Source organism: Saccopteryx leptura, chromosome 13 (assembly GCF_036850995.1).
Source record: "Saccopteryx leptura isolate mSacLep1 chromosome 13, mSacLep1_pri_phased_curated, whole genome shotgun sequence".
In the NCBI taxonomy this organism is placed as follows: Eukaryota; Metazoa; Chordata; class Mammalia; order Chiroptera; family Emballonuridae; genus Saccopteryx; species Saccopteryx leptura.
In genome coordinates, this window is record NC_089515.1 from 25,716,389 (window position 1) to 25,743,243 (window position 26,855).

Here is a 26,855-nt window from a genome sequence, read left to right on the forward strand (position 1 = left end):
TGTGTGTGTGTGGCAGAGAGAGAGGGATAGATAGGGACAGACAGACAGGAAGGGAGAGAGATGAGAAACATCAATTCTTCATTGCGGTTCCTTAGTTGTTCATTGATTGATTTCTCATATGTGCCTTGACCGTGGGCCTTCAGCAGACCGAGTAACCCTTGCTTGAGCCAGCAACCTTGGGCTCAAGCTGGTGAGCTTTTTGCTTAAACCAGATGAGCCAGCACTCAAGCTGGCAACCTCAGGGTCTCAAACCTGGGTCCTCCGCATCCCAGTCCGACGCTCTATCCACTGCGCCACCACCTGGTCAGGAGTTATTAGGCACTTTCTGTCTGTCATGCAGTATGCTTGGGCCCTGGCTTGATAGCTCAGTTGGTGAGAGTGTCGCCCAATATGACAAGGTTGTGGGTTTGATCCCAGGTCAGGGCACATATAAAAACCAACCAATAAATGCATAAATAAGTGGAACAATACATCGATGTTTCTCTCTCTCTTTCTATCTCTCTTCTTTCCTCTCTCTAAATCAGTAAATTTTAAAAAATTGTTTAAAGCTGTATGCTTGGCACTTTATAAACATTACCTTATTTAATTCTCACTACTGGCCCTATATGATAAAAATCATTATCTCCATTTTAGAGATGAGTAAACTGAGGCTCACCCAGCTTCACCCTGCTAGTAAGTAGTGAAGCTGGATATAAGTACAAGCAGGCTGATTCTAGGGCCATACCCTTAACTCTGTTACCTTGAAAATTACTGCCTAATCTGTGGTGGCACAGGAGATAAATCGCTGATCTGGAACCCGGAGGTTGCCAGTTCCAAAACCCTGGACTTGCCTGGTCAAGGCACATATGGGAGTTGATGCTTCCTACTCCTCCCCTTCTCTCACTCTCTCTCTTCTCTCTCTAAAATGAATAAAGTCTTTATTTATTAAAGGAAGAAAGGGCCTGACTGGTGGAGCAGTGGATCAAGCATCGACTTGGAACGCTAAGGTCGCTGGTTCAAAACCCTGGGCTTGCCTGGTCAAGGCACATATGGGAGTTGATGCTTCCTGCTCCTCCCCCCTTCTCTCTTTCTCTCTCATCTCTAAAATGAATAAATAAATAAAAATAAAAAAATTTTTTAGAAAGAAAGAAAAGAAAATTACTAGCTATTGGTTGAAACTCTCTTTCAGGGTCCAGGCACAACTAGACCCAGTAGAGATCCACCAAGGTCTTTACTTGGAGGACATCTTTGCAGTGCTTCTTATTCAGCTTTAACTAGTCCTGAATTTGGAAAAATAAATATGGGTTATGGAAGAAGAATTAGCTTTTTGTTTCTCCGTCCTCAGAATTCCACATTGTCCAATGCCTGGCCACCACTGTACTTAGTTGTGAGAATGCCATTGACAGCATGTCCTCAGACTGCTGAGATTACAAGTGTAGGGACAGACCCTTATTACTTCTGGGAGAAAAGAGGGCTGTTCCTCACTGGGAGAGTCATAACCAGTTCTGGGGAAGGGCTGGCATGGGGCAAGCAGAGGAAGGTGGGGGGCTAGGTCAGGTCCCTTCAGAGAAAATGAAAGATCAGAGCTCTGATTTCTCTTCAGTCTCTTGTCAAAATTTACAGAGCATTTCAACTGATGATTGATGCTTCTCATCTCTCTGCATTCTTGTCTGTCCGTATCTATCCCTCTCTCTGACTCTCGTTCTATCTCTGTAAAAAAAAAAAAAAAAAAGTGCCTAATAACATTAAGCTGTTATCATTATCTCTTTCGTTTTAATATGACTCCATGAATAACTGCTTTATAGGACCTGAAATTCCAATTGCCATAAATGAGCAAATGCTCCCCTCCCTGCCTTTCTGGAAGAGACTGTCCTCTACAGGCTTACCAATGAGGGGTTTACTCTGGCAGAAAGAACACACCGCTTTCAGGTTTATAAGTTTGCAGGTGTAGACAGGCAGAGTGGCAGGCCGTCTCCTGTAGAAACTATTGATTTCCTCATGGAAACTGTGTCACAGTGTGAGTCTTAGCACTCAAAAGAAAGAGACCCAGTGTTACATTATAGATTTTCCACAAGGCCTAACAGAGTCCTAAGAAACAGTAAACATTCAACGTGCTTGTGGACTAATTTAGTAACACTCAGGCCCAACCAAAAAGGAAAGGAATCTCTCATCAAGGTCACACAGTAAGATTAGAGTTAGTACACCCAGCACCATTCCAGCAATCCGCTAGGTTTCTTTCTTTTTTTTTTTGGTTTTTTTTTTTTCTCATTTTTCTGAAGCTGGAAACAGGGAGAGACAGTCAGACAGACTCCCGCATGCGCCTGACCGGGATCCACCCGGCACGCCCACCATGGGGCGATGCTCTGCCCACCCTGGGCATCGCCATGTTGCGACCAGAGCCACTCTAGCGCCTGAGGCAGAGGCCACAGAGCCATCCCCAGCGCCCGGGCCATCTTTGCTCCAATGGAGCCTTGGCTGCGGGAGGGGAAGAGAGAGACAGAGAGGAAAGCACGGCGGAGGGGTGGAGAAGCAAATGGGCGCTTCTCCTGTGTGCCCTGGCCGGGAATCGAACCCGGGTCCTCCGCACGCTAGGCCGACACTCTACCGCTGAGCCAACCGGCCAGGACCGGTTTCTTTCTTTTTAAAAAAATCAATTGTTGTGGGGTTTTTTTAGAGAGAGAGTGGGGAAGAGAGAGAGGGAGCTAACAAGCAAAATGGAGACTCAAGATAAACCACCATGAAGGGCATACCCACAGATGTAAGCACATAAGAAAGTTGAGCCAGTAGCACTAAGTGTGGTTTGGAGTCAGCTACAAAACTAACCAGTGAACGGGCAGCCAGGCAGAAATTGTGTTACACCTTTCAAGGCAGGGAAAATGACAAAATCCAAGGTCTCTTCTATTTTATCTACCACTTCTCCACTTTAGATTACTGTGTCAGCTAATTCTGAGGGCAGGATTCGCCACCCGTGAGCAGAGCCCATGAGACAGTAGCTGCAGGGAGGGCCGTTACCTCTGATGGGTCTGTAGCTCTGTCACTGACGGTTTAGGCTCCATCAGGGCAGACTGTTCAGGCTCACCCCTGATGCTGAAAATCAGTCCTACAGAAAAGGTGACAAGAAGGTTGAAAGGATGGAAAAGAATGTTACTTTACTCCCAAAAACACAATCTGTGGTTTTAATTTCTTAAAAATCAAATTTGATTCATTCTGAAATGCCCTTGTGAAATGTGTTCAAACTGAGAAGGTAATGAGCACAAGCTTGCTGTCAGGTCACCTCCTTTTACTTAGTTGTCCCCTCATTCTCATTCTGCTGGTAATTCAGTCCAGCAGAGATTTGCGACTAAGCGATTTTTCGGGCACAGGTCATAGCCCTCTGACATTAAGGTTGAATAGCCATCGCCAGGAACTTCTCCAGCTTGTCCATTCTCCTTTGCTTCTTTCTTCAGGGGAGAAGTTATTTCCCATTTCAAAGGCTCTGTTTAAAAAATGAAGCACAGGCTATTGAATAGTCTATGGGAAGTGTCCATTTTGTGTGCTAGGGAGAGGGTGTGTGTTTGAAATCTCGCCAGCAATTTTGAACTAACTTCATGCACTGGAATCTCTCTTCTTTGTGATCCTGATGTGGCAGGAGCCTCAGAACCTGTATGACACAAGGGTGGCCTGTGTGGGTGCCTCTGCTCAGTTTTTCTGAAGTATGACCTGTATCCCTTTGCACTACCAAGACTGGCAAGGTTGGCAGTGAGTACTGGGTATTCTCTGACTTCTGACTGATACATTGCCAGTTAACTCAGGACAGTGGGGTCATTATGGGAAGCCTGCTTTCATATTAATAAAGAAATTAGATTTTCTTCTCACAAGAATCTTCCATAGCCTGAATGAAGATGTGCAAGGCCCTAGCTCCAGACTTATAGTTAAAACTATCCAGGAAGGCCCTGGCCTGTTGGCTCAGTGGAAGAGCGTCATCCCAGCATGTGTGGGTCCTGGGTTCAATTCATAGCGCACACAGGAGAAGCAACTATCTGCTTCTCCAACCCTCCCAGTCTTGTTTCTCTCTCTCTCTCTTCCCCTCCTGTAGCCATGGCTCAATTTGAATGAGTTGGCCCCAGGCTCTGAGGATGGCTCCATGGGCTCCCCCTCAGGCGCTAAGAAGAACTCGGTTGCTGAGCAACCCCAAGCAACATCCCAGAAGGGCAGAGCTTTGCTGCCTAGTGGATTTGCCGGGTGGATCTCAGTTCCTGCCTCCCCTCCTCTCTCTTAATTTAAAAAGAAAAAAAAAAGCTATCTAGGGATAAACAGAACTACCAAATGCCCATTGTCACCAAAAAGTTTTTATCATAAAGTTAGTAACCATTTATTGTTCGTTCATTTTGTGCCAGACATTGGAAAATCACCTCATTTCATCCTCACATCACCTATATGAAGTAGATAGTGTTATCCCCATTTTACAGATAAGAAAACTGAGGCTCAAAGAGATTAAGTAATGTATTTATGTTTACATAGCTAATTAGTGGTCAATAGGACCAAAATTCAGGTCTCTCTGACTTCAAGGCCTATATCAGACCCTTCACTCTCAAGAGACCTCGGGGGAGGGGTCTAGGTCCCCTCCCCTTCCAGTTTGTTCTTCCCTGAACTGAGGCCATTTGTGTCTTCCACTTAAATCCAGATGTCCCTTTGCAGTGAAGAATCATTTATGAGCCAGACCTGTGGTGGCGCAGTGGATAAAGCGTCGACCTGGAAATGCTGAGGTTGCCGGTTCGAAACCCTGGGCTTTCCTGGTCAAGGCACATATGGGAGTTGATGCTTCCAGCTCCTCCCCCCTTCTCTCTCTCTCTCCTCTCTAAAAAATGAATAAATAAAAATTTTAAAAAATTAAAAAATTTAAAAAAAAAGAATCATTTATGCATACAGGATCTTTGAGAGTGTTTGAAATGGGCTGTGAAGACAATTACTCTTTAGTTCCAAGAGCTGTCTAGGTAGCTGTTTAGTCATTGGGATGATAATGTTTTCATCAATTGTATATTACTTTCGGGAACTCAAAACTTTTATTCCGCCTGACCTGTGGTGGCGCAGTGGATAAAGCGTCGACCTGGAATGCTGAGGTCGCCGGTTCAAAACCATGCACTTGTCTGGTCAAGGCACATATGGGAGTTGATGCTTCCTGCTCCTCCCCCCTTTCTCTCTCTCTCTCTCTCTCTCTCTCTCTCTCTACTCTAAAATGAATAAATAAAATATTTTTAAAAACCTTTTATTCTCATGTCATTTTAGGAAGGTGAAGTCAAGTTGCACTTTATAGAGAGGAGGGCTAAGGCTCTTAGTTTATGTGAATGGTCTGAGATCCCATAGTAAGAGCGGGACTCCCAGCTTTGTTCTATCAGGCCCCTTGCCAGGACCCAGGTTCCTATCTGTAGAGGGTCATGAGGGTGGAGGGCAGATAATGGACTTCTTAGAGAGCATGTGGCTTACAGGTGGTTTACATAGCCAAGCAAAGTGACTTTGAGGAGCTTGGTGTCTGGAGATAGTGAGGCCAGAGCCTGGGCCAGACATTTGCCTTAGCTGTTCTTCCCCCCAGACTCAGAGACACAGCCTTCCCTATGTTCTCCATTCATACTCTCTCCTCAGGAATGCTTGCTATCCAGTGGAATCTGCCCTGGCCTAATACTGAATTGGTGAGAACAGCCCAGAGGCACCTTTGCACCCCTCATTTCATCCTCAAACCCTCTGACCAGTCCTGACTCTAGCTTATCCCTTCCACGCCTCTCTGCTCTTAGAGCTAAGCCTCCTTCAGGACTCACTTATTCTCCTAAGCTCCCTAATGAGCTAGGAGCACTCCATGATACCACAGACTTCCCTTCCAGGTCAGATCAAGTTGCAAAATAGCATCACCTAGATTACCAGAGTAAAGTCATTCCCTGTTGTGGTTAATCTCTCCTTTCTGTCCAGTCAGTCCTGCTCCTTTCTGCCCAGTTCATTTCTTCTAACTTGATATAGTACCTCTCTTCCTAATTGTCCTTTCCTTTAATTCGTGGTCTTATAAACTGAAGTCACATCAGGACCAGCTATGATATAATCCCTTCCTTTTGGAGCCACAGAGATCTAAGGTTCTTGGAATCAGTGGAGGTCAGAATCCCCACCTAGAAAGTCGAGAGAGGAATGGTGGGAGAGAGGTTAGCCTGACCAGGCAGTGGTGCAGTGGATAGAGCGTCAGAATGGGATGCAGAGGACCCACGTTTGAAACCCCAAGATTACTGGCTTGAGCACTGGCTCATCCAGCTTGAGCAGGGGTTTGCTGGTTTGAGCCCAAGGTTGCTGGCTTGAGCAAGCGGTCACTTGCTCTGCTGTAGCCCCGTGGTCAAGGCACATATGAGAAAACAACCAATGAACAACTAAGGAGCCACAACGAGGAATTGATGCTTCTCATCTCTCTCCCTTCCTATCCCTATCTGTCCCGCTCTCTCTCTGTATCTGTCAAAAAAAAATAGAAAGAAGCCTGACCAGGCGGTGATGCAGTGGATAGAGCATCAGACTGGGATGCAGAGAACCCAGGTTCGAGACCCCGAGGTTGCCAGCTTGAGCACGGGCTCATCTGGCTTGAACAAAAAGCTCACCAGCTTGGACCCAAGGTAGCTGGCTCGAGCAAGGGGTTACTCGGTCTGCTGAAGGCCCACGGTCAAGGCACATATGAGAAAGCAATCAATGAATAACTAAGGTGTTGCAACAAAAAAAAAAATAGAAAAAAAAAGATGAGGTTATCTCAGCCTAGTCTAGAAAGTGTCTCCTGTACCCCAAGTCTGGGATACCCAAAAGTTCGATTCAGACAATGGACAGGAAGACTGAGTTGGCACGGAGAGATGAAAACAAGTGGCAGATGGTGCTGAGGAACGTCCCAGGACTGAAGAAATGTGGTTCCCAAAGAGGGAAAAGGAAGGAGACGTTGGCAAGGTCTTACTGAGCAACTGTGACAGCCTGGCCAGAGAAAGCTGCAGGATATGGCTGAGAACACATTTATGGTCTGGGGACATTGGTGAGCTTAGACACTCACTATTCTGTCACCTCTTCTCATGCTCTTTGACCGTACTCAGAGTGAATAGCCTTGGTGGCCAGACTGAATGAGTCAAGAAAAGTGGGGAAGGGAAGAGATTAGAAAGTGATCCCAGGCCCTGGCTGGGTAACTCAGTTGGTTGGAGCATTGTCCCAATACACCAAGGTTGTGAGTTCGATCCCTAGTCAGGGCACATACAAGAATCAACCAATCAATGCATAAATAAGTGAAACAACAAACTGGCGTTTTTTTCCTCTCTCTCTGTCTCTGTTTCTCTCCCTTCCTCTCTCTCTCTAAAAATCAATCGATAAAAAGTCTTTTAAAAGAAAGAAAGTGCCTCACCAGGCAGTGGTGCAGTGGATAGAGCGTCGGACTGGGATGTGGAGGACCCAGGTTTGAGACCCCAAGGTCGCCAGCTTGAGCGTGGGCTCATCTGGTTTCAGCAAAGCTCACCAGCTTGAACCCAAGGTCGCTGGCTCGAGCAAGGGGTTACTCGGTCTGCTGAAGGCCCGCGGTCAAGGCACATATGAGAAAGCAATCTATGAACAACTAAGGTGTCGCAACGAGAAATGATGATTGGTGCTTCTCTTCTCTCTCCGTTCCTGTCTGTCCCTGTCTGTCCCTCACTCTGACTCTCTGTCTCTGTAAAAAAAAAACGAAAGAAAGTGATCCTGGAATCCTGAGAAGTTGCTCCCTATGGTCAGTGTTTTTTGGGGATGCTAAGTGGTGAGCAAGGTCTCTAGGAGGGTTATTGCCCCAGACTAAATTCAGTGTAGCAGGGCAACAGGAGGGCCATGCTTGGGGCCAAGTGACCTGCACTTTTCTTGGACTAAGCCCTGCCTGACCCTTGACTGCCCCTCTCCCCCAGGTGCTGGAGGTAGTACGAGCCAACTATGACACACTCACGCTGAAGCTGCAGGATGGCCTGGACCAGTATGAGCGCTATTCGGAGCAGCACAAGGAGGCTGCCTTCTTCAAAGAGCTGGTAAATCTGCCCCATCTCTGTCTCTACCTGTGTCTTTGGGGACCTTTTCCGAGCCACAGGGTTCTTTCGTGCAGGTGGGCATCTAGGGAACACTGGCAGTTTGCCAGAGGATGATGAGAGAGGACTTGGGGGCTCTGCTGGGAGTAGGTGTGCAGCTTCTCTCCCAAGGCAGCCCGCGCTCAGGCTGTGGGAGAAGGTGCTCCCCTGGGCGCTGGGGCCAGCCTGGGAAGGGCGAGAAGCCCGAGGCAGCACTGCCCACCTCTCTTCTGCAGCCATGGAGACAGCCCTTCACAGCCGGGCCTGGGGTTTGACGTGTGTTCCCAGTGGCAGCTCTGGCTCATTGCTCCTCATCCTGTCCTCAGAGCAACTAATGAGAGGATTTGATTCCTCTCCTCCTTACGCAGTCACTTCCTAAATTCCTAGCTGGCTCCTGGTCTGAGTGCCCTCCCCCCCAGTCCAGTTCTCCAGTCTTGGCTTTGTCCCTACTCCCGCTTTCTAGTTGTGCAGCTTCCAGCAGCCCCCAGCCTTGGCCACCTGGAGCCAGTGAGCATTTGCTCTGCCTCCCACTCCATCTCCCACTCAGCATCTCTTCACAGAACTGGACTCTCCCTGTCGATGGTCCCTGTGCTGCGCTGTGCTCAGAGCTGCTCTCAGGAAAAGCTCAGCCTCCCGTGGTCCTGCCACTCCGCCAGCCTGGTTGTGCGTGAACATCCTGGCAGGGGCTGACACCTGGACACACAGGCCTCTGTACCTGCCTCCCGTGTCCTCAGCCCTCCCACTGCTGTGGCAGAAATTGCATCAGCCCAGCTTTTACTACTCTGTGCAGAGCCCAAGATGGAGGGGCTGGATTTTAGTTCATCTCTTTTATGCCAAACACACTCAGCTCTGACCCTGCCCTGACATTCCTGGGATTAGGACTTCCCCAGGATGAGGAAGACATACTCTGGGGTGAGTTAGTTGGGGTAAGGGAAGCCATTAGTGTAAGGAGGTGACAGAGTATTTTTATGGGGTGGTTGGCAAGTCTTTAAGGTGATGTAGGGGAATTACTGGGGGCCCAAAGAGACTAAGTATTTGAGAGAAGAAGAGGGTTGTGGAGGAGAGAGTTAGAGCAGCTGTCTTGAGGCTCTTCGACACTAGCTGTTCCCTTGCTCATTCTCCTGTTATCTGCACCTCTGGCATAGGGGAGCAAAGGGGATCTAGAGCTAATGAGCTTGAGCTGCCTGCTATTCGCATGGCGCCCCTTCTTCTGCTTCCAGCCTGACGGCTTCATTAAGTTTTCCCTCGCAGAGCAGAAATGGAAGGAAAAAGCTCCCTGGACTCTGGGGCCCAACACAGATACACATTCTTTTTCTCCCCCTCCCCTTTTCTGTCATACAACATTCTCATCCATTTCCCGCGAACGACTCTCCTTCCTGAGCCTGCTGGGTTCCTCTGAGAATGCACTGGGAGTAGGGAGCTTGGCCCTCTGACCCCTTCCCCATAGATCTCTTCCTCTGCTGACACAGCACCACTTCCTGCAAGATCCTGGGTCTGTGGGTAGAAGCCGGTGAGGTGAGCGGGAGGGACATGGCAGGGATACACCCAGCCTTTTCTCTAAACTGGGAAGAGATATATGTGGTAAGGACAGAGTGTGGACTAGGAATTAGGAAACCTAGGTCCTGCCCCAGTTCTGGGACTCACTAGCTGTATGAGCTGACCCTGGACTTTGGCCTCCTTGGCTCATACTCCTACCATCTATGCCAGACAAGGGCTGCATCTCTAAACGTTCTTTCCAACCCCCAAAAGTAGAGAACTACAAAGGGAGAGTAAGGAGGCTAGAAACCATTGAAGGGAGCTAGCTCCAGAGCATGAGTCCACTGGCATCAGTTTTTCCTTCTCCATCAGTCCCCTGACCAGGCCAGTCACCCTTCTGCATGGCCGAGGCAAGGACACAGGCCTGCCCTGCCCTCCTTCCCTGTCTGTGCTTGTTTCTACCTCTTCAGGTACTCAAAGTCTCTTCTCTCATCCGTGAGACTGTCTGTCACCATGTCTCCTCTTCTTCCCACTATTACTGAACCGTTTGCTCATTTGACTGCAGGGGTAATAGCTGTAAAGAGTTCATTACCTGAGAGAAATTTCCAGAGAATCTTGGCCCTGTGGCTCAGGCACTGCCCTCTACTGTTTTTAACAACTCTCTCCTGTTTTCTCTTTGCCTGTGTCCTCCTACCTTCCCCCACCCTTTCCCAGGTTCGATCCATTAGCACCAACGTCCGAAGAAACCTGGCCTTCCACACACTCAGCCAGGAGGTCCTGCTCAAGGAGTTCTCCACGATCTCCTGAGGCCACGCCCACCCGAGCAGCCACTGACTGCCCTTACCCATGAGGCTCCCGCCTGGAGGGGAAGATGGGAGAGGGGGCTGTCCCCAAGGTTGGAGACACCAAGTTCCCTCGGTGAAGGCTGCACTGCAGTGGAGCTTGGACAGCAGGGGCCAGGAGGGGCAAGCCAGGAATAATCTTATTTGGGGAGGGAGGGATGGGTGGGCACAGAGAGAAGCCTTCAAGAATGTAGGGATGTCCAGGGTGGGCTCTCTGGTCATCCCCTCACATTTCCAATTGAGATTACAAATTGTGGCTACCGACTAATTTTCAGGTGATGTTGGGGCAAGCCTTAGGGTGATACCAACAACCTGAGCATCAGCAGCTCTTCTAGGCTTCTGAAAATAGACAGCTCTTCAGTGTAGGTGGGACTAACTCTGCTTCCTTTGGCCTGGGGCTGAACTGGGCTTGGAATCTGTCCCCCCTGCCCAGCCAGCCCTCTGTCCAGTCAGTAGGACTCAGCTCAGGTGTAGGGAGGGTAGGAATGGAAAACCTTTCTTCCATTTTCCAAACTCAGAGCTGACTTCTCTGGGAGACTGAAGATTGGAATCTACCCAGTGCTCTGCTGTTGGGCCACCACCTTCTGGATTTGGTTCTTGGCACCAGGACTACCCATTAGCTTATCCTACCTTCAAACCCATGGACTCATTAGCACTATAGGGTCCTGACTTCAGCTTTCATTTTCAGTCTGGTTTAAACTGTCGCTGGGCTGTGTGTAGTGAAATAAACATGGACAGGTTTTCTGGAACCCTCAGGTGCCTACTTTGCTGGTTCCCTTTCCAGCAGCGTCCCCACCTCTCCCGCCACCCCCTCCTCTGGGAGCCTCTCCTGCCTCTGCTGAGCTCCCCTCCATGTGTTCCACCCCCTCCCCGGGCTGTTGTTTACATCCAGCCTGCCTGAGCAGTTCCTCTAGGGAGGAAGGGCTCCTGCTGCGGTTGGGTGCCTAGGAGGGGGAGAGCCTGCTGGGGCAGAGTACCCTCCATCTGAGGGAAGCCGATGAGCATCACGGAGGAGAGGCCATTCTGTCCGCATTCTGGGTGGAGCCCCAGGCAAGTCTCCCGACATTGGAGAAGTTGGCCTGTGATTTCTCCTCTGGACAGCCTCTGTGGTACTATCGCAGGCTTTCCCTGCCCTGCAGCTGCCTCCTAAGTACCCGCTGCTCTGAAAGCCTCCTTTTCTGAAATACTTTCTAAAGCCTTGGGATGGCAGGGAGCAAGCAGCACAGGAGTAAGTGCAGGAATCCAGCAGTGAGAGCAGGTCCGGGCCCTCCCTGGCTGCTGTTCCACTTAAGCTTCAAGGGAGAGACACTTGCCCTCCCTTGGAGCCAGGGTTCTGGTTCCAACACGGAACAGATACACACTAGTACAGGGGCTCCACCGGCATGCTGCTATGACAGATGTAGATTCTTAAGAGACCAGCAGTGGGTCACCTCTGATCACTAGATGGATAGCTCGACTTGGGGCATTTAGTGTTTTCCACATTGATAAACCCTAGAGGAACTGGAGCTGGAAGCTGGCGGCAAACTGAAATGATTAAAAATTGATTTGTATGGGACAGTCTTTTTAGTGTCTTATTTTTTCTTAATCTCTTACCCAGAACTCGATTTTCAAAGACAAAGTAATCTTCCAGTTGCCGGTCTCTCTGGCTAGGGGCCCCTGCCTGTCCTTACAGACTCATCCAGAGTGTCCTGGCTACAGAGGAAGCAAATGCAGTTCAGAGGGGTGTAAGCCTCCCATGCCTTCTGGGTGGAAGGAGGGAGACGAGAGCTCCCTTATCTCCAAACTTGGTATTGATGAGGATAGCCAGCCCATTTGGCCTGCTTGTGGATTCCTGCCAGTCTTTCCTATGAAGTGAATAAGGGCAGGTCAAGGGCATGAAGTACTAAACAAAGGATTCCATTGTACAGGCCCACCCATCTCTGGCCCATACACCTCATTCTAAGGACCCTAAACAGGAATCCCATCCTCTCCTTGAATTGAACCCCAGAAGGAGTTCCCCATGCTCTGTCCATTCCCCATTGTCTGTGCCAAGTCTGTGGAGGACCCTCTAGAGGCAGGGGAGGGCCAGGAGCAGGACACTGCTTCCAAAGACAGACCTTCCTTTGGCTGCTCGTCCCCTTCTCATAGCTAGTCTGCCACTATGATTCCTGCTGGGTCAGTTCAGTCAAATGCTTGGAAATTAAATCCAATTGAAGAAAAATGTGTTGGAGTCATTTTAGCTGAAGCTTTCAGTGTCAACAGGTCACTCCTCCAAAGGAGCCACTACCTTTACCTGGGACACTACCCCCATACCATCCAGACACTGCCTTCCCCTCCATCCTCGCCGGGGCTAGGGGTGGAGTTTGGGCTAGGAACCCAGGCAGCATCCTGGAAGGTCAGACACTTAGGCTCATTCAGTGGCCATTCTGGAAGCCAGAGGTATCTGCTCTACGCTCGACTACAGCTTCACCAAAGGAGCTAATAAGGAAACGGGAGGGGGGCTCATAACAAAAGCATTCCCTACTGTGGATCCGCAGTTGATCCCCAAACCCTTGGCTGCCCTCCCCCCCAGCAAATCTTATGGCAAACAGAAGGAATCTAAGAGCAGGTGATAGAAGAAAGAAGGCCAGGAAAGTTGGGGGGGGGGGGGGAGAAAGTCTAGAGAAACCGACCTGTTCTCCTTTCTTTTCCTTTTCTCCCCAGTTGGCCAGCAGGGTCATTAGATCAGGAAACAGTGCGTCCTGAGAAGGAAGGGGGCCCAGAGACGGCGTGAGTTGGGTGAAGGTTGGGGAACTTCTGAGAGGAGAGAAAATTGTAGTTCACCAGCCTGAGATAAGCCTGTATTTAGAGGCCAGGTTGACCCTTTCTCTCCATCCCCAGCCCCCTTCACGCAAGGTGGGCACTGGATGGGAAGGATAGGGGGAGACACAGTGACATACAGGGGAGTAGAACAACAGAGAAAGAAGGGGCCACATGGAGACTGACTTAAAGGGGACTCCAACAGAGACTTACCCCGACCAATGCTGGAGGTGGGGGAAAGGGCCTGCGGATTGGGGGTGGGGGTTCCTCACATTGGGGCCTTTCTGGCCCTGCTCTCCTTCACCCACGAGACCCATGGCATCAGGTTTAGGGGATTGTGTTGCCGGAGAGCTAATCTCCCTCCCCGCACTTCCCAGCTCACTCTTTCACCGGTGCCTTCCCCGAGCTGCAAAGAGGAGGGGGCGGGGGTAGGGGGAGCCAATCCCGGCAGCGCCAAAGGGGGGGAGGCAGCAGTGACAGCCACGAGGAGGCGGGAGGAGAGAGGCGGCTCTGCTCGCTCTGCGCTCAGCTCTGCTCTGCCCTGCCTCAGGCACTGCGCTCACCTACTGCCCAAGCCTTCTTTCCGCTCCTGCCCCAGGACCCCCGGGTGGGCCCTCGACCCTTCCCGGTCCCCAGACTCAACCCCAGCCCGGACTCCCCTGGCCCCCAGTCCCGACCGCGTGCTACGCCACCAGGGGGCGCCCCCTCCCACGGCCCGGGCGGGACGGGAGGGGGGCGCCGGGGCCATGCGGGGCCAGGGTCGCAAGGAGAGTTTGTCCGATTCCCGAGATCTGGATGGATCTTATGACCAGCTCACCGGTGAGTCGGTGGATTGGGGATCCGGGGTCGCGGGAGGAAGAGTAGATTCCATCCCCCAAGACCCATAAGCCTCTGATCCCCGCCAAGTCCTTATCCACACTCTGCCCCATTACTAGGCACCCTCCTGGCTGTTTTGGGACCCAGGACACTATGGTTCAAAGCCTTGGGTCCCACTGAAGGTGGCAAGGGTTGGGAGAGAAGGTAGGCAGGTGGGGAGAAACAGCAGGTATGGGATGGTGTAACACAAGGTGAGGAGGTTTCTGGTGGGAGACGTTACATGTGTGAGCACCTGTCATTCTGTGTGTGTGTGTGTGTGTGTGTGTGTGTGTGCGTGCGCGCGCACGCATGTGCACGCGCACACCTCCCACAGCTGGTTGCCATGTGCCCTGGGCTTGGTGACAGCCAGGGTGAGTGTGATTGTATGTGGCTGTGCAATTGTATGCTCTCAGATGTTTGAGTGAGGTTGTGTGGTACCCTTGTTGTACTAACGAAGTTGTTTGACCATGTGTTTCTGTTCTGTGTGCAACTCTGTGCTTTGAGTGCGTGATTATGTATGAAGTGGCATGTGACTACCAGAACATGTCAGGGCTTCACTTTATAGTGATATGTCTCTCTGTAAGACTTTGTGAACTACTTGGGGCAAGCATTTGTTAAAGTGGGTTGTGTTGTGTTTTGTGATTGTGAGACTATGCGGGTTATACTGGCGTTTGATGTTGATTGTGTACTTCTGTTTGTGGTAGTGTCTTCAGTGACTCTGTGTCTGTGACGTGTCTTACACTAGCTGCCTTTGTGGCTTCCTGGCACAGAAGGGGATCTTTAGTACACAGCACTGCTTCCCCCACATTTTCCACAAATAACCCAGGTGGACCCAAGGAGGGACTGTACTGCCCAGCTGCCCATCCTGGCTCCTAAGAGCAGCACCTGGCCCCTGTTTGGGAGCTTTGGTTAGTGCCAGGTCAGGCCACTCTCCCCCTATGAAGTACTTAGAGATCATTTCTTACAACACCCAACAACCCTCCCAGAACTTCACCCAAACTGGGAGGAACACACACCCTCTTGTCTCCCCTCCAGATTCAGATATAGAAATTCTAGGCCCGGGAGGTGCCATGTTGCCTCCCCATACAAGTGTCCCTCAAACTATTTAGCTGCCCAGTTATCCTCTCTCTCCCACTGGGGAAGTATGTGAGACCAGTACATCTGTGCCTGTTCACATCCCTTGGTTTGGTAGGCAGATCCATGTATCTGTGTGGGTGACACCTTGTGTACATTTCCATGTATGTGTGTTTTTGTCTCTCATTGTGCAGACTGTCCCAAGAACTCCAACAGAGAATGGGATGAGGGAAACTGTTTCCCCTGTGTTTGAAACAAGCTGGGAAGGTGGACGGAGGCCATGATTTTTGTCCTGAAAGGAGCTAGGTTAAGACTTGGGGGTGGGGGAGTACTAGAAAGTGCCTTTAGAAAGTGTCTCCCTGACTCACTGATCCTGCCAAGGTCCTAGTTCCTATGACAGTACTCCCAGGAGAGGGAAGCCCTTCCAGTTAGGCAGGCCCCAGATGTGCCTCGGACCTGGATCCAAAGGTCCAGCTGTCTAGCTCTGCTTTGAACTGTTCTCACTATCCTTGAGAGTAGTAAGGGCTCCAGGGCCCTCATTAGCACTACATTAGTCAGTGTTTGCTTACTGCTTTAATTGATTCTCCCCTTTAATGGAATCATCCCCTTCCCACTTGGCTGTTTGAATCAAGAGATTGATTGGGTGAAGGTGGGGAAGCACTTGTATTACAAGGTGCAGGAATGGAAGTGTGAGTACCTGCCATGAATGACTTTCACTCTCTATGAGCCTTACTTTTCTCATCTGTAAATGGGAAGATATTACTTCTTACCTGCCTGCATCCCAAGGGAGATAGAAAGGTCAAATGTTGGCAAGTGTCAAGAATCATGTTCATGTCACAAGCATTCTCTAGAGAGCTCTACATACGATTTAGAAAGAAAAATAGGACTACCAGGAGCTCTTTTTTCAAAGGAGGGCTTATCTTATAGTGGGAGACAAATGGGTTTGGGACGCCCCCTGTGTTAAAGCTCTGAGTGCTCAAGACGCAGTAGCAGAAGCCTGAAGGGAAGTGTCGTTGTCCGCGGTGCTGAAGACCGCTCCAGTTGGAGGTGTTGCCGGACTATCCGAGTTCCCAACGTATCTTCCTTGTGCAGATGGAGAAAGAAGACTCTTAAGGCGAAAAGAAGTCCGAGAACCACCCTGCCCGGCATCTACACCCTCTAGTCTTACCAGCCTGGCAGGGCCGCGGCGGGGTGGGAAAAGTCAATAATCAGCGACAGTTCTTTCCTAGCTGGAAACAAAGAAAGGACTAGAGAAGATGAAAGAATTGGGACCTGGCTGGCCAAGGCCTGAGCTCGGGACCTTGGTTGGGCCTGGGATCTCCAGAGTCGCGTCCTTCTGGCCATAAATATCGTTTCCCGGACTGGGGCGCCCCCGTGTGGTCGTAAAGGAGCTGTGCTTACAGAGCTGATTCCGAATGGAGATGTCACCAAATCAAGGGGCAAGGTTTGCGTGGAGTTCAGATGTGACTTTCGCATCATAAATGTTAAGATTTTCAGCCAAACAAACAAACAAAACGGATCCCAGTCGGAGAAGTGGCATTATGTCCCATCTGTAGGCTGTCCCGGCAGTTGGAATGAATTAGTGGGTCCTGGAAGGGGTTTACCTTGGGAAAAGCCAGATAGGGATGAATCCGGGAAAGAGGTCAGGGCTGAGACAGGGGAGAGGGGGGCTTCTCTTGATGCATTTGGCTGGCAACCAGTGTATGATGGGAGAGTGTGAACCCGCTGGGACAAAGGGGCACAACACAAAAACAGCTATGAGAGAAAGGGATTTGGAGCCAGGAGACAGACCAGTAGGGGCACATCTCTGCCGCCTCTTCTTTGCCACCCCAAGTCACTGGCCAGTTCCTCCTCCTCCCTTCTGCTCTCTCTCTCTCTCCTATTGGTCCAGGAAGTATAGAAGTGTGGGAAGTTGCCATGACAACTATGTCCTCTTACCCCTCTTCATCTTTGCCAAAATGGGGAGAAGAGGGATGTGACAGGCAGAGAAGGAGGGGCTGAAGAAGGGCATAAAAGATCAGGTTCATTTCCTCCGAACTCCTTTTTCAAAACCCCCGTGGGTGTCTCCCTTCTCCAGCAGAAATCCAGAAAATGTTCTCAAAGAAGGCTTTGAGGAGAGTCTGTGCCTCCCCGCCATCCCTTTCGCCTGAGCTTGAGTCTAGGAACTTTGGGGCCCGTCGCGTTAAAAACTGGGGCCAGGGCGAGTTTCCCTCGTGCACTCGGAGAAGACCCGGAGTGGAATAAGGCTCTGCTGTCTGAGGTCCTGGTGCTGCAGGTCCGGCCCTCCCGCACCGCCCACGCAGGGCCCACTCGGGTGCGGGCGGAGACCCGACCACCCCCGGCCTTGGGGGCGGAGCTTGGCCACTGTGCTCTCAGCGAAATCATGAACCGTTGCCCCCGCAGGTGCCGGAGCCCATTGGGGCAGGCAGCGCGATCCCTCTACCAGCTGGTGACTGGGTCGCTGTCGCCAGGTATGAGGAAGGGAAAAGGGGGCTCGACCCCTCAAAAAGTGAGTGAAGTGGGATAGGAGCTTTACAAAGATGGGGAGGGAAAAGGCCCCTCACAGACGGAGGGAGCAGGATCCCTCAAAGAAAAGGGTTTAAAGGGCAATACCCCTGACAGAAGTGGAGCTAAGGATAGGGATCCTTGCAGAGAAGGTGGAGGAGATAGAGATCATGAAGGAGAGGGGGTATCATGGTCCCTGGCAGTGGTGGAGGAGGGGGGCAGGGCTTCTCCCTGAGGGCAGAGGAGGGGGCCTCAAGCAGGTGGATGTAAGAGGCAAGGCCCCTCACGGGTAAAAAGGAGAAAGCTTGCAGCAAAGCAGGGGAAAGGCACAGCCCTTTACTGAATTGTTTAGTTTAATAGGATCTTAAGATGACTGGGGTGGGTGTCCAGAGGAAAAAATTCTGAGGTAGGACCGGACCAGCATGAACTCAGCTAGTGAGCTCATGCATGATGGAATGGATAGACTCTTGTGGCATAAGGATTATATGTCACCGGTTTTGCCTATCTTTAGGAGTCTGTACTGATCAAGTTGTGCATGCATCACTGCGCTTGTGAACACTGGGGCCATGTGCCCGTAGGGTTGCATATACCTGGGATTCTGTGACAGTGTAACTGTATGTACCTGGGGTTTTATGTTTAACGTTGGGTAGGGGGTTCCTGAGCCACACTAAGTTAGTTGTGAAGCCTTCATGAGGTAGTACTTTGGTATAGGATTTGTGAAACTTATGCTAAGGGGGTTATGGGTCTCATCTCATAGCACTGTTGGGATTTGTGCACACTCCACTTGGGTTTCCTTAGGGCTGCCTGGGCAGGGCCCACAGAACCCAGTATCCCCTCCCCACCTGGCCTGGGAAGGCCAAAACAGTCTAGTCCCATGGCATTCTGGGATCGGTAGTTATCTGGCTCTCTCCGTGGTATCCACTTGAGACCCTGGAGTATAGGCCAGCCTCTCCTTGCCATGTGTTCCCCAGGAGGAGGGGATAAGGGGCTGAGCCAGAGCCATACTTAGAAGTCACGTTCCCCAAGCCCACTGCTTGGGCCTGTCTCCAGTGACAAATGGCTAGAGCCAGGCGAGGCCAGCTCTCAATCATAGCAGGCATGACTTCTAGGCCCCAAAATAGCCCAAAGGCCTAGTGAGTTCATTAATCACCTGATCCAGCTGGGGGCTGCTGTGTCTTCCCGCCTGGCTGGGGTAGAGTGGGGTGGAGGGACTGAGGAAAGAGCTTTGAGGGCTTCACTGGCTGGAGTCTTCAGTGCAGGAGCAAGGGTAGACGGGAAATTGGGAGTTGCACAGGGTGGGTCTCCCCATAAGGTTTGAATGACTAAATGATAGAAGTGTCTCTGGTGAGATTTGAGAGACTTGGGGAGGGCCCATCTCATGCTTCAAGAAAGTTTTTCCGTGAGCTCATATTTTGCCTGAGGTACTTTCAGTAAGACTTTACTCCTTTGAGTAAAAAGCTACATAGCATGGGAATATTTGAGGAAGAGAGATCTGAAACCTGAGAGGAGAGTGGGAAGAAGGAAAAACCCAAAAACCAACTCACTCATTCACTTCTGACAGATCCTCCTGCCAGAGGCCTGGTTGATTAATTTAAAAATTTTTTAAATTTTTATTGATTTGAGAGAGAGAGAGAAAGAGAAACATCAATTCGTTCCATTTATTTATGCGTTCAGTGGTTTTTGCTTTATTAAAAAAAATTTTACTGAATCTATTGGGTTGCTTCCTGTATGTGCCCTGACCAGGCATTGAACCCACAACCTTGGTGTTTCTTTTTTTTTCTTTTTTTTTTTTAAATGTTCTCTGTTGCCTTTTTTTTTTTTTGTCTTTATTTTTTTCTATTTTTTTTTTCATTTTAGAGAGGAGAGGGAGAGACAGAGAGAGAGAGAGGAGAGGGAGAGACAGAGAGAGAGAGAGAGAGGAGAGACAGAGAGAGAGAAGGGGGGGAGGAGCTGGAAGCATCAACTCCCATATGTGCCTTAACCAGGCAAGCCCAGGGTTTCGAACCGGCAACCTCAGCATTTCCAGGTCGACGCTTTATCCACTGCGCCACCACAGGTCAGGCTCTATTTTTTTTTAATCTTTTATTTTTATTGAATCCAGAGAGAGGAAGGGGAGTAAGGGGGAGACAGAAGCATCCATCTGTTTCTGTATGTGCCCCAGCCAAGGACCGAACCAGCCACCTCTGCATTGCAGGATAATGCTCCAGCCAAGCGAGTCATCCAGCCAGGGCAACCTTGGTGTTTCAAGTACAACACTCTAATCAACTGAGCTACCTGACCAGGGCTCAGTGGTTATTTTTTATAAATGTGCCCTGACTGAGGATCAAACTCCCAACCTTGTCATATTGGGACAACAGTCTAACCAACTGAGCTATCAAGCCAGGGCTAGACCTGGTTTATTTAGGACCTTGAGTCCCTGTGAGACTAAGTCAAGTTCTCTGAAGATTGAGGGGAGGAATCAGGGCAACTGGCTGCAAGTTTGTCAACCTCTCCATCTGTGAAGCAACATCAGCGACCAAGGAGATGCTGCTGTGCTGCCTCTTTGAATTCAAATAATCTGATTTGGCATCCAAGGCTCCATAGAATCTCACCCTTTTGGTCTTATCACTTGTAGCTCCTTGACACACCCACATGCACTGGAGAGACAGCTGGGAGCTGGCAGATCATTGGTTCTGGTCCAAGTTTTTGTTTGTTTTTTCTTTAGTGAGAGAGAGATGAAGGGACAGACAGGAAGGAAGAGAAATGAGAAGCATCAACTTATATAATAGTTCCTTAGTTGTTCATTGATTGCTTTCTCATATGTGCCTTAACGGAGGGGGTAGGGGATCCAGCTGTGCCAATGACCCCTTGTTCAAGCCAGCAACCTTGGACTCAAGCTCTGGCCCAAGTTTGGATCCATCTCTTATTATCTGTATTGTCTTGAGAAAATCATTTCTCTAGAGCAGGGGTCTCAAACTCAACTCAGCATGTGGGCCGCAGAGCAAGATCACAGCCGTTCGGCGGGCCGCACTAGGTCTACAAAAGGCAACTGTTACGCAACACTTTTCTCACTGCAGTTGAAAACAAAAAAAAATCAGTACAACAAGCACAATCCGGGCCGCATGCGGCCCGCGGGCTGCGAGTTTGAGACCCCTGCTCTAGAGCATCAACCTGGAACGCTGAAGTCGCAGGTTCAAAACCCTGGGCTTGTCTAGTCAAGGCAAATATGGGAGTTGATGCTTCCTGTTCCTCCACCCTTCTCTCTCTCCCTTTCACTCTCTCCCTCTCTCTCTCAAATGAATAAATAAAATCTAAAAAAAAAAAAAAGGCCCTGGCCGGTTGGCTCAGTGGTAGAGCGTCGGCCTGGCGTGCAGAAGTCCCGGGTTCGATTCCCGGCCAGGGCACACAGGAGAAGCGCCCATCTGCTTCTCCACCCCTCCCCCTCTCCTTCCTCTCTGTCTCTCTCTTCCCCTCCCGCAGCGAGGCTCCATTGGAGCAAAGATGGCCCGGGCGCTGGGATGGCTCCTTGGCCTCTGCCCCAGGCGCTAGAGTGGCTCTGGTCGCAACAGAGTGACGCCCCAGAGGGGCAGAGCATCGCCCCCTGGTGGGCAGAGCGTCGCCCCCTGGTGGGCGTGCCAGGTGGATCCCGGTCGGGTGCATGCGGGAGTCTGTCTGACTGTCTCTCCCCATTTCCAGCTTCAGAAAATACAAAAAATAAATAAATAAATAAAAATAAAAAGGAAAAAAGAGCCTGACCTGCGGTGGCGCAGTGGGTAAAAGAATTGACCTGGAACACTGAGGTCGCCGGTTCAAAACCCTGGGCTTCCCTGGTCAAGGTACATATGGGAGTTGATGCTTTCTGCTCCTCCCTCCCTTCTCTCTCTGTCTCTCTCTCTCTCTCTGTCTTCTCTCTCTAAAATGAATAAATAAAATCTTTGAAAAAAAAAAGGAAAAAAGAAACTACAATTTAAAAAAAAGAAAATAATTTCCTTGAGCTTCAATTCCTTCATCTGCAAAACAGGTATAGTACTACTTACTCTGACCATGTCAGCTGTAAACACAGAAATAATAAACCCTACCTCTCAGGTTGATTCTGAGGACTAAATTAGGTAATATATGTAAAGTATCCAAGACACAAAATGTGCTCAATAATGTTGATCCTTTTGTTAAGGTGGACTGTTGACATTTTAGCCATCCTTTAAATATCAGCTCGGAAAATTCCCTCTCCATTTTACCTGGCCTCCCACTTAGAAAGTTTTTTTTGTTTTTTTTTGTTTTGTTTTAGATTTTATTTATTCATTTTTAGAGAGAGAGAAAGGGAGAGAGAAGGGGGTAGGAGCGGGAAGCATCAACTCCCATATGTACCTTGACCAGGCAAGCCCAGGGTTTCAAACTGGCAACCTCAGCATTCCAGGTCAATGCTTTATCCACTGCGCCACCACAGGTCAGGCGAGTTGTTGTTGTTGTTGTTGTTTAATGAATGTCCACATATAGATGGCACATTAAGAGGACTTAAATTTTTTTAAAATTGATTTTAGAGAGATGAAGAGAGAGAAAGAAACACCAGTTTGTTGTTCCACTTATTTATGCATTTGTTGGTTGATTCTTTTTTTTTTTTTTACGGAGACAGAGAGTCAGAGAGAGGGATAGACAGGGACAGACAGACAGGAACGGAGAGATGAGAAGCATCAATAATTAGTTTTTCGTTGCACGTTGTGACACCTTAGTTGTTCATTGATTGCTTTCTCATATGTGCCTTGACCGTGGGGCTACAGCAGACCGAGTAACCCCTTGCTTGAGCCAGCGACCTTGGGTCCAAGCTTGTGAGCTTTGCTCAAACTATTGGATCCACTGGGTATGAGAACAAACATCGGAGACTTTCAGGAACTTAGATTGTACTTTATTGGCCAAGTTTAACCTGCGCAGGGGCGAACTCCCCAGATGTCCTGAGACACCGTACTCACAGGGAGATGCAAATGGGAGTCGCCCCTGGCGCTTACAGCCAGGTCCTCATATATCCTAAGTAAGCAAGCATTCATTATACAGAAGCAGATGTGGCAGTTACCTATTCACTAAGGAGTCCGCACGCAGCATAGCAACAGGGGCTGGGTTTAGCTTAGTGGCGAATTTCAAACATAAACTTCTGATAAGGGTCTCTGACCAATGGAATGCAAACGTTTTTCCTCCTTTGTGCTGATCTTCTTTGTTCTCAGCCTCACAGGGGCTCTATCAGCACCTCCCTGTTCTGTCTCCTTCAATAGTCACACTCTGGCAGTCTCAGCACCCCTTCCTGAATCTAACATTCCCCCATCTCTTTTGGGCATAAATCAAACCCTTGATTCTTCATCAGTGGGAAGAAAATGGTATAAGGTTGGGACAGAACCATCAACTTTACTACATCTATTCTTTCTTTAACATAACTGAGTAGCTTGTTGAACAAAATGGGCCCTAAAGACAATAGGCACAAGAAACCAGTACACGGACCTAGCAAAGGGAGAAGGTAAGGCAAAGTACCATTGAGGCTACTCCACAGGGGGCTTTCAAAGAGCTCTCTTCTTCTCTTTACTAGATCTTCTTGTAGCCTTTTGATTTTGTCTCGCACTATACCAGATTTGTTGACATAGAAACAGCAACGTTCCTATAAAGCCAAACAGATGCCTCCCTGCTCTGCTGTAAGTAAATCTAAGCCCCTTCTATTTTGCAGGACCATTTCTGCTAGAGAATCTAACTGATCTTGAATATCCTGGATAGTACTGGATATAGCTTGAATATCATCTATTAGCTTGTTAGAAAGCTTAGTATAGGAATGAACAGCCACCCCTAGTCCAGCAGTACCAGTAGTTACAGCCCCGGTAATACCCAGGCCTACTAACAATGGAATGAGTGTAACAGCTCTCTTAGAGCGACCTGCGATATAGTCTAAAGTAGGGACGGGGACAGGCTCATCCCCAGGTATAATGTCTATATCTGGCAATAGAGTGGCTAGCACACAGACCCCGGTCCAGTTGGTGGGCAAATAAGAGAAAGCTAGATTACCTCCACATAACAACAGTTGTCCCCTGCCAGGGCAGAGGGGGGAGCTGGAGTTGATGAATTTGCTACAATTAGCAAAATCCGCAAACCCAACGTCTATATCAGAACTGTTATTTTGTGGATGACTTAGGATGCAAGAAACATTAAAGAAGTCTATGGGCTGAACTCTAAAAGGAGTGTTAGCACTGCAATTAGGATATTGGGTAAGCATAGACTTATTGAACGCTGCTGGTAGAGCGATTGGCATGGGTGTGCCTAGGGTCATACAAAACCAGCAATCCGCAGCTAGAGTAGGATTCGAGGCATTAAGTGCCCGATGGGTAGCTAGGAGTATATCAGAGGACTGAGTGTCTAAGTCGACACCTCGTGCTTTTGGCAAAGCTAAAGGATGATAATTAATTTTTGGGTACCTAAGGTTAATAATTTGTTCAATTCTTTCTTGCACTATAGATTCTCTGATAGTATCTTGGGGTCCTCCTCCATCCGAAACATGTAGAGGGGATTTCTTAGACTAACATATGGGCTTGCCACGCGTCCCTTTGCACAAAGCCTGCATGCGGCCATGTGATCCTATCTCCGGGCTAACGCCCGCTCGAGTTCTCTGAAGGATGGCAGTGAAGTAGGTAGTATCATAACTAGTGCATTCCTGAAATTCTTCGTAAAAGGAGGAGTGCATTTGATCATAGAAACTAGTGCACTCAGCAGGACAGGGTCCTGGCTTGCCTTGAATAGGGGGAATTATGCAGGGTTTGTTATTGCAGACCCACTCTTGGGTGATACCTCCTCCTATACCCAGTGTCATGGCGAGGTACGCTATTTTGCTATTACAATCAACCTGCCTTGTGTATTTCTCTGGTCTAGTGGTAGTGGTTCCTCCTCTGCAGTCACAAGGGGAGCCATACAGTGTCCTGAGTAGCTCTTCAGCGTTTGGTACTGGCCCCAATCCTCCCTCTGTAAAATTTAATGGACACAGTAGTCCTCCTAGGATGCGGACGAGAACCGCAACCTTAAGGGGTCCTTGGGATTTGCGTGGACTCTCCATTTTCTCAGGTCCAAGTCCTGGGCCCCTGTTACCTTGTCAAGCTGGGCTGGTTTTATGTGGGAGAGGTGGATCCAGTAAGGTTTTTCAGCTACCTTGATAGCTGTGGGTGTACTCAGGATCACCTGGAACGGTCCATTCCAACGCGGCTCAAGGTTGCCCCATCTGTGGTTGAGAATCCACACCCACTGTCCAGGCTCCGGTGGCTCCGGTAGTCGGGAACTGTGTTTCGCCTTCAATTGGGCTGATCTCTGGAGGGCCCGCACCTCGCTTCTGATGTGTTGCAGGGCCTGCAAGGACTTGAGGAAATTATGATTAGAAATCTCTAGTTCCCCTCTGGTCAGTCGAGGTACAAGGGGCACAGGTTGCCCAAATAAGATTTCATAAGGGGTCCATTTATTGAGATAGGGGGTACATCTGGTTCTAAAAAGGGCGAAAGGGAGTAGCTCAACCCAGTTTTCGCCGGTCTCCCCTCTCAGCTTAATTATAGTTTCCTTCAGAGTCCTGTTCATTCTTTCTACCTGTCCCGAACTTTGGGGCCTATAAATGCAATGCAATTTCCAATTGATACCTAACTTAGTGGCTAATTCTTGAGATATCCCGGATATGAATGCAGGTCCATTGTCTGACCCTAGGGCTAGGGGAATGCCATATCTAGGTATGATTTCCCTTAATAAGACTTTGCAAATTGTGGAAGCAGCTTCTCCTCGCGTGGGGAATGCTTCTACCCATCCTGAGAAGGTGTCTATTAATACTAATAGATACTTATAACCTGACTTCCCAGGGGTCATCTCTGTGAAATCTATTTCCCACAGTTCTCCCAGAGCTTTCCCCCAATACCTCACAAAGGGGGGTAGCTTCTTATTCTGCGCATTTACTCTGGCACAGATGCTGCACCTCAAGACAATGGAGTGGACAATATCCCTGATGTTGGGCCCTACATAATACTTCCTGATAAGTTGTTCTAGATTATTCTGCCCTAGGTGAGTGCTAGTATGAATATCTCCTACTATTTCTCTTACTATTCCCTGGGGTAAATAGAGCTGGGAGTCAGGAAGCTCTATCCATCCCTGCTGGTTTCTCTTTCCCTTCAATTGTATCCCTTCCTGCTCTTCTTCTGGGGAATATCTAGGATCCAGAGGTAATGTTGGCTTAGGCAATAATGGTAAAAGGCTTTCTTGTGGCCCAGTGGCTGCCTCTCTTGTAGCTGAGTCTGCTAAGTTGTTACCCTTTACAATAGGAGAGTCCCCTCTTTGGTGCCCTTTGCAGTGGATGATGGCAACTTTGGTAGGTAGCCAAATGGCGTTTAGGAGGGCAAGAATTTCACTGCGGTTCTTCTTTTTTTTTTTTTTTTTTTTTTTTTTGTATTTTTCTGAAGCTGGAAACGGGGAGAGACAGTCAGACAGACTCCCTCATGCGCCTGACCGGGATCCACCCGGCACGCCCACCAGAGGCGACGCTCTGCCGACCAGGGGGCGATGCTCTGCCCCTCCGGGGCGTCGCTCTGCCGGGACCAGAGCCATTCTAGCGCCTGGGGCAGAGGCCAAGGAGCCATCCCCAGCGCCCGGGCCATCTTTGCTCCAATGGAGCCTTGGCTGTGGGAGGGGAAGAGAGAGACAGAGAGGAAGGAGGTGGGGGGGTGGAGAAGCAAATGGGCGCTTCTCCTATGTGCCCTGGCCGGGAATCGAACCCGAGTCCCCTGCACGCCAGGCCGACACTCTACCGCTGAGCCAACCGGCCAGGGCCTTTTTTTTTTTTTTAAGGGCTTTGCAACTGCCTTTTGAGTTTTGTTTTGTTTTTTTAGGTTTTTTTATTTATTCATTTTTTAGAGAGAGGAAACAGAGAGAGAGAGAGAGAGACAGAGAGAGAGAAGGGGGGAGGAGCAGAAAGCATCAACTCCCATATGTGCCTTGACCAGGCAAGCCTGGGGTTTTGAACCAGCGACCTCAGCATTCCAGGTCAACACTTTTACCCACTGCACCACCACAGGTCAGGCTCACTGCGGTTCTTAATGTCCTTTCCCCCTGCTGTCAGGAGGCCTCTCTCCTTATATAAGATCCCATGAACATGGGCGGCGGCGAATACATAACGGTTGTCAGTATAGATGTTGGCAACTTTTCCCTCCGCTATCTGTAAGGCCCTGGTTAGTCCTATTAGTTCTGCCCTCTGTGCGGATAGATGTCCCTGCGGGCAAGGCTTTCTGCCATAGGACCTTATCTCCTGTAGTCACTGCTG

The 26,855-nt window shown here is 49.5% G+C and overlaps 2 protein-coding genes and 1 long non-coding RNA gene across 11 annotated transcripts in view; 2 read left to right on the forward strand and 1 right to left on the reverse strand.

The window, feature by feature from the left end:
• ARMH3 (armadillo like helical domain containing 3) overlaps positions 1-11,912 on the forward strand; it is a 304,301-nt gene extending 292,389 nt beyond the window's left edge. For all 4 annotated transcript variants that reach the window (XM_066355941.1, XM_066355939.1, XM_066355938.1 and 1 more), the window contains 2 exons: positions 7,887-8,003; positions 10,230-11,912. In XM_066355941.1, coding sequence (XP_066212038.1) covers positions 7,887-8,003; positions 10,230-10,322 — 210 coding nt within the window. In that variant the 3' untranslated portion in view covers positions 10,323-11,912. The remainder of the gene's footprint in view (positions 1-7,886; positions 8,004-10,229) is intronic.
• On the reverse strand, positions 3,134-13,508 carry LOC136385081 (uncharacterized). Its single transcript, XR_010747699.1, has 3 exons — positions 13,349-13,508; positions 13,009-13,077; positions 3,134-3,454 (listed from the first exon to the last, which is right to left on the reverse strand). It is a non-coding gene; the product is annotated as an uncharacterized lncRNA (long non-coding RNA).
• Positions 13,509-13,627: 119 nt separating this feature from the next.
• The window catches only part of KCNIP2 (potassium voltage-gated channel interacting protein 2), a 30,319-nt gene continuing 17,091 nt past the window's right edge, over positions 13,628-26,855 (forward strand). For 5 of the 6 annotated variants that reach the window (XM_066355968.1, XM_066355966.1, XM_066355965.1 and 2 more), the window contains exon 1: positions 13,628-13,954. In XM_066355968.1, coding sequence (XP_066212065.1) covers positions 13,882-13,954 — 73 coding nt within the window. In that variant the 5' untranslated portion in view covers positions 13,628-13,881. Of the gene's footprint in view, positions 13,955-17,447; positions 17,536-26,855 lie in introns of those variants that run through there. The other variant, XM_066355972.1, reaches the window with a different exon arrangement.